General features: G+C 44.9%; 1 protein-coding gene across 1 annotated transcript; it reads right to left on the bottom strand.

Annotated features, from left to right (window-relative positions):
• Positions 1-2061: 2061 nt before the first annotated feature.
• LOC138528126 (olfactory receptor 51G2-like) lies at positions 2062-3145 on the bottom strand. The gene has a single exon (XM_069639579.1). The coding sequence runs from the start codon at positions 3143-3145 to the stop codon at positions 2114-2116; it is 1032 nt and encodes a 343-aa protein (XP_069495680.1). The 3' UTR covers positions 2062-2113.
• Between the last annotated feature and the right edge of the window lie 3106 nt (positions 3146-6251).

The raw sequence follows: 6251 nt of genomic DNA, 5'->3' as shown, positions 1-6251 counted from the left end.
GTCGAGGGCGCAAAGGGGCCTCCAAGCCAATAACGGTGACCGTAATGAACGGTCACCGTTATTTGCATCTTCCCCACTCCCATTGAGCCCTATGGGGGCTCATTTGGGAATGGGGAAGAGCCTTGGTGAATGGGGAATTACCGCCCCGCCAACCTTGGAATGGGGTAATAGCGCCATTGGTTAGTGGCGTACTCGGAATGAGGCCCAATGTGCCGGGAGCTTTTTGAGTTTGGTGAATAGTTTGGTGAATAGGGGAAGGGGAAAGCAAAGAGATATTGCATAACGTACAGTGCTCTGGCTTCTTGCTTGCTGACTTATTAGGCAAATAACTGACTATCAAAAACCACAGGAAATGCAGAACAAGGCTACGAAGAGACTCTGGGTAGCGTAGCTGGTATGAAGAGCCAGAAATTGTAGAAGTGATTTGGTTTCAGTAAGAAAACCGCAGTTTGAAAAGAGTGCCAAAGGCAGCGCTGCAGATCATGTATGGTTCAACGGCTTCGAACGTGGTCAACTCAAGCTTGAGGACCTCTCTGTGATTCCCAATCCAGTGGCTCATGTTGAAGATGTGTCAGTTTCCTCTTCACTACCAGCCCAGGGAGCATAGCTGGCACCTGAAGCCTGGGTATCATTGAAGTCTGCAGAGTGCAAGCCGTGGTCCAACAGCAAGTCACCCCATATTTCCCTGGTAATGGACTGGGGACAGAGCTAGTCTCTGCATTGGAATCATTTTAGCTTCACCTCACTGTCAGATGACTCTGGAAAGGACTGCATTGTTAATAGCGGTCAGAAGAATATGTATTGTCATGATGTGAGTCCAAATAAATCAAATAAGGTGTGGAAGACCCCTTTCTCATAGAAGTAAAGGTCACAGGGGATTGGACAGGACTGCTGTAAGTGGTCCATTCCTTTGTACCGTGAAATACGACCCTTGCCTTCTATACACTCACACACATTTGCTTTTGGGTGGGAAGTGAAAGAGTTAACCACTGGCCCATTACAAAAACAGAAATCAAATGGTTGCTAAAATCTCATTGCCCCCTATTAGCAGTTATGGTCATGTCTTACAAAATAAATATTGTTTTATTTTGCATGAAGATGTTTGAGTTGCAGGTGTTGAATTTAATCACCACTATGTTATGCACAGGATCTGAAACACAGTTTTGGGATTATTTGCAATAGTTGCATTCCATTTATAATTTCAATGTTTCGTTCTTCCAGAATTTGACTCCCTGATAATCAGACTTAATATTATACACAGTCCCATGAAGTGTTTTCCCTATGAAGCGCTACACCTGAATTCAGTGATATTAGACTTTCATTTCCACATGAAGACCCACAATAATGTCGTATCAAAATCCATGACATGTCAAACACTATTTTCTGACACATGAATGTAGGATGCTGTGAGTACACAGACTCACCTCTGGTCAGTTGCATTGACAGAAACAGGTGTGTGCACGTGTCCCAGAAAAGTCCTATGCGGTCACATACACATCATGCCTTCTTCAGAAAATATACGGCATAGGTCACACCACAAGTAGGATTTCATGACATTACAAATGTTCCTATTCGTTGAAGGTAACTGAAGATATCCTTTGTTGCTATAATGTCTGATTTTGCAGAGGATCCCACACACATAAAGGCAGGTGTAGTACAAGGAACACAGTTGATCAAGATCAAGGTCTTTTATAAAGTCTTTGCCTAACTGAAGGAATCATCCAGTACACTCCAAGAAAATAGTTTCAAGTCATAGCTAAACACGGTGTACCAATGCCACCAGGCCGGGACATTACTCAGAGTAGCCCTCTGTTGATAGGATATCTACCCGAGAGGACCTGCATAGACACATTGTCCCTGCTTCAACCTAGTACCCCCACTTTCTGGAAATGGCAATGTCATAGGGACCTTCCAGGAACTGTCTTGTTGGCACCTCCATGTCTACCTCACTTTCAGCATTTTCAATCACCACATAATCTGGCACTCTTTGCTCCGATACACCTTGTGTTTTCTCATCTGTAAAACCATCTGTTTCTCTGGCATCTTCAGAGATGCTTGAATGCCACCTGAAGCACATTATTACCAAACAATAATGCGCTTGAACAGATTCATGTTAATTTTCAAATGCTAATGAACCAATTGCAAGGATATTTTGACCCTGAGCAAAATGCTTGACTTTGGCTTTTTTCGTTGTATCACCCCAAACATGTTTGCGGATGGCTTTCTGTATCGGCTTGGTGTTCATGCTGTAGATCAGTGGGTTGAGCGCTGATGGGATGAGAGTGTGAGCAAGGCCCATGAGAAGAGGCAGCAGCGGCGAACCGTTCATCCCATACCGATGGGTGAAAGATAGGCTGATCAATGAAACGTAGAAGACCAGAACTGAACAGATGTGGGAGACACATGTTCTGAGTGTCTTTCCACCTTCTTCCTTGGATACAATGCTTACGACAGTCTTTAGAATCATGACATAGGAAAGGAGGATTAATAGTGAATCCATAGAGAATGTGCAGAAGACAAGGACCAGACCATATGTGCTATTTATGGTTATGTCTGCACAGGCAAGATTCATTACATCAGGGTGGTAGCAGAACGCATGGTAGAGCTTGATGTTATTACAGTACGGAAGCCGGTTGAGCAAAAAAGGTAATGGGAACATGATGCAAAAACTTCTGATAAGCGACGCCAGTCCTATTTTCGTTATCAATGGATGTAAGATGGATGCGTACCTTAATGGGTAACAAATGGCAAGATAACGGTCAAAGGACATGGCCACCAAAACACCGGATCCCATCAAAGATAATGAATGGATGATGAACAGTTGCGTCAGACACGCATAGAAATTCATATTTCTGTAGTCGAACCAGAGAACGCTTAGCACTGTGGGAAGTGTAGTCAGATTCATGCACAGATCTGTGGCTGCAAGCATTGCGAGGAACAGGTACATGGGCTCCCAGAACTGCCTCTCTGTCTTTACAATGAATAAAATGAGGCCATTCCCAAAAATAGACAAGAAATACAAGACAAATGGCAGCAGCGCAATCCATGTTTTAGACAGATCCGTCCCAATAGATCCCATCAGGAGGAATGAGGGAAGACTTGCATTTCTGGAATCAGTCACTGACATGGAGGACTTCAAATCCATCCCCAACAATCTACAATGCAAAATTCCAAAATGTACGTGAGTAAATGATTTGATGCTACAGAGGTTATGAGGAAGGATGCTTCAGTATAGCACATCACACACACACTCACTTTAGATTCACCCAGCAAGTGAATAATGGCATTTTGTGTATAGTCTTGGCAAACAATGTTGACATCTTAATCACTAACATTGAGGTAGTGCCTGGGCAGCTTATTGTGCCATGACATTACATTAACAAGGGGGAATAAGGAGATAGAGAAGAAAGATCACGTGACACGTGTGCAGTTTACAGAGAAAATGATCACCTTTCAATGAGGCTTTTCTCATCGATCCAAACTATTCAAGCAGGTGAAACTGAAGTCTGCCATCTTTAAAATCGTGCATCTACACGCTCAAAGTGATGTCTCCTGAGTCTGTTTAAAACCATACAAACAGCTGGTTGAAAACTGGTTTTCATCTGAGATTACAAATATTAGAAATACCTGTCAGCACACTGAAAGGAAATAGAAACCTCACTGACACGGTCTATAGGTCTGATTTCATATGTGGCTATCTGCTGTCCCTTATTGCCTCCCGCGGCCATTATTCGTATATAAGTACCGTCTTGTACAGCAGGGTACCCAGGTGCTGGACCTGGGAGTATAGGATGAGGAGCATCTCCCAGGTGGAACAGACTACTTCAATTAGGCTTTCCAGAATGAGTGGCATGTTAAAACATTAAATATTCATGGATGACCAGCCGTGAAACCTACAGGGAACAGAGAAATGATCACATCACCTTGTAATCACAAGAGTCCACAGACTCCTAGTCACACTACTGTCAGAGGGTGCTTCCTAATGGGCAGTAATAGTTTGGAATTATACTATGAGGAAGTTAAACCAAAGAAATGATCAATTTTCAGAACAGTAACATCTGTCGGTTCCTGGACTATACTATCTAAGAAGCTTGCAGACCAAGAGGAAACTTTGGTTCCACTCTGTGAAACATATCTTAGTACTTAACTTTAATAGACAATGGGCCTCATTAGGACCCTGGCGGTAAGGGGTTTGCGCCAGCGTTAGCTGCGCCGACCCCTTACCGCCAACTACGAGTTCCCATAGCGCCATGGTCATTTTTCCGCCCGCTTTTTGCGGGCGTAAAAATCCATGGCGCTATGGGACCTTGGTGTTAATTACGCCACCGTAATTTACGGTGGCGTAATTAACTCCTTCCCCACTCCCATTATACCCTATGGGGCCGAAATGGGAATGGGGAAGGGTAAATGGGTCAATGGGGACTTACCGCCCCGCCGACCTCGGAATGGGGCGGTAAGTCCACCATCCGCCATGGCGTAAACGGACTTTACGCCATGGCCGGAAAGTCCGTCGATGGCGGAAAAAATCCGCCAGGGTCGTAATGAGGGCCAATGCAATACTTTGGATATTACTGATTTGACCTGGAGTGAATATGTAGAGATGTAGGGTATTCCTGAATTAGAAAGTAACCACCCCATTGTATGTCAAATATGGCCAGCGTAATGACAATGGGCCTCATTACACGTAGTGCGGTAAACCATGGTGCTATTAGCACCATGCTTCATGCCAGTAATTTACCGGTACCGCCTTGGAGGAAAGGGGAATTACCGCCCTATTCCAAGGTTGGGAAGGCGGTAATTCCCCATAGGGCATAATGGGAATGGCGCTAATTACGTAATTAGCACCCTGGTCCCTTTGCGGGTTGGTTTTTAACGCCTGCTAAAAAGCAGGCGTTAAAGTACCAACCCCCAAAGGGACCTCGTAGTAAGGCGGTTAGGGTTTACCGATACCGGTGCCCTTACCGGTACCTGTAAACCCTTACCGCACTACGTGTAATGAGGCCCAATATTTCGAATTAGAGTATGTCATGAAAGGACAGAAGCAGGTTTACCACCCTGCCTGACTACAGTGTCTGTGGCACCACCAATCACATGCACTATAGCCTCTTTAACATTGATTAATGGCATGTAGTTTTAGGGCCTCATTACAAGTATGGAGGTAGCCGTGCCACTATTAGCGGCATGGCTAGCCCCATACTGGGTACTGGGTCCGGGATCCCGGAATGGGGAAGTACCGAGCCATTCCGACCTTGGAGGGCCCGGTAATTCCCCTTTCCGGGAACCCAGACCCAGTACATCCCCATTCGAGCCCCCATAGGGCTCAATGGGAATGGGGAGGATGCAAACTACGGGCCCGTTATTGACGGGCCCGTTGTTTGCATCCTGGTCTGCTCCTGCGAGGAGACCTAATAATGGGGTGGTAGAGGGATAACGGGGCCGGCAGCCCTATCGGCCCCGTTATCCCTCTACCGCATACCTCGTAATGAGGCCCATAGACTTTATGGTTACCATGCATGTAGTAGGCGGCCATGACCCACTGTGCCCTATACTAGCCATTGTTCACTATTTATATCTGAAATCCTTTTCCAAAGCAAAATAAAAATCATAATCGTATGGAATCACATATGTTTCTAATGATCTCAATTTCATGATTCAGACTGCCAGAATACATCAGGAAACTACACCTGTCCGTGACACAATTAAAGATATGTAATGAAATGTACAATGGTCTTGCATGGCACACATTTTCCTCTTGGCAGCCCATTTGCACATGGCTCTGCAAGGCAAGGAATGGTGTAGCATGTTTAGGGCGATAGAGGGGGGCATGTGTGAAATCTGAAAAGTTCATGACTACCAGTCGGAGAAGCCAGAGTCATGTGTGTTCATAGACTCCATGTGGCTAGGGAAGCTGAAACTTGGGTATTTGTTTGAACCCAAGCAGCGACCCCTTTATCAATAGAAAGACAGTGCTGTGAGTTGAAGTTTACAGGCTATTTTTATAATACAGCTAAAGAGGTGAGCAGCAGTGGCATCGCTCTGACAAGGTTCTATAATTGTAAACATAGCCTGCCCTCCGCATCACAAAAACCTCTTGAATCAGGAGCATTTACACACAAAAAAACCACACAAGTTGCCTAACGTCTGGAAATGTCTCATAGCACGGAATACTGTTGTAGGGCAAATCCCGCCATCACTCAGGGAAGTCTTTATAGTTGCTTTATAAGTTACTTAGTGAGTCCTTAAGATCTTAC

Source organism: Ambystoma mexicanum, chromosome 7q (assembly GCF_040938575.1).
Source record: "Ambystoma mexicanum isolate Mex_15411 chromosome 7q, UKY_AmexF1_1, whole genome shotgun sequence".
In the NCBI taxonomy this organism is placed as follows: Eukaryota; Metazoa; Chordata; class Amphibia; order Caudata; family Ambystomatidae; genus Ambystoma; species Ambystoma mexicanum.
This window is presented reverse-complemented; position numbering and strand designations above follow the sequence as displayed.

What these genes read in the sequence shown, in the direction of transcription:
- LOC138528126 (XM_069639579.1), bottom strand. Translation starts at nt 3,145, where the DNA reads ATGGATTTGAAGTCCTCCATGTCAGTGACTGATTCCAGAAATGCAAGT.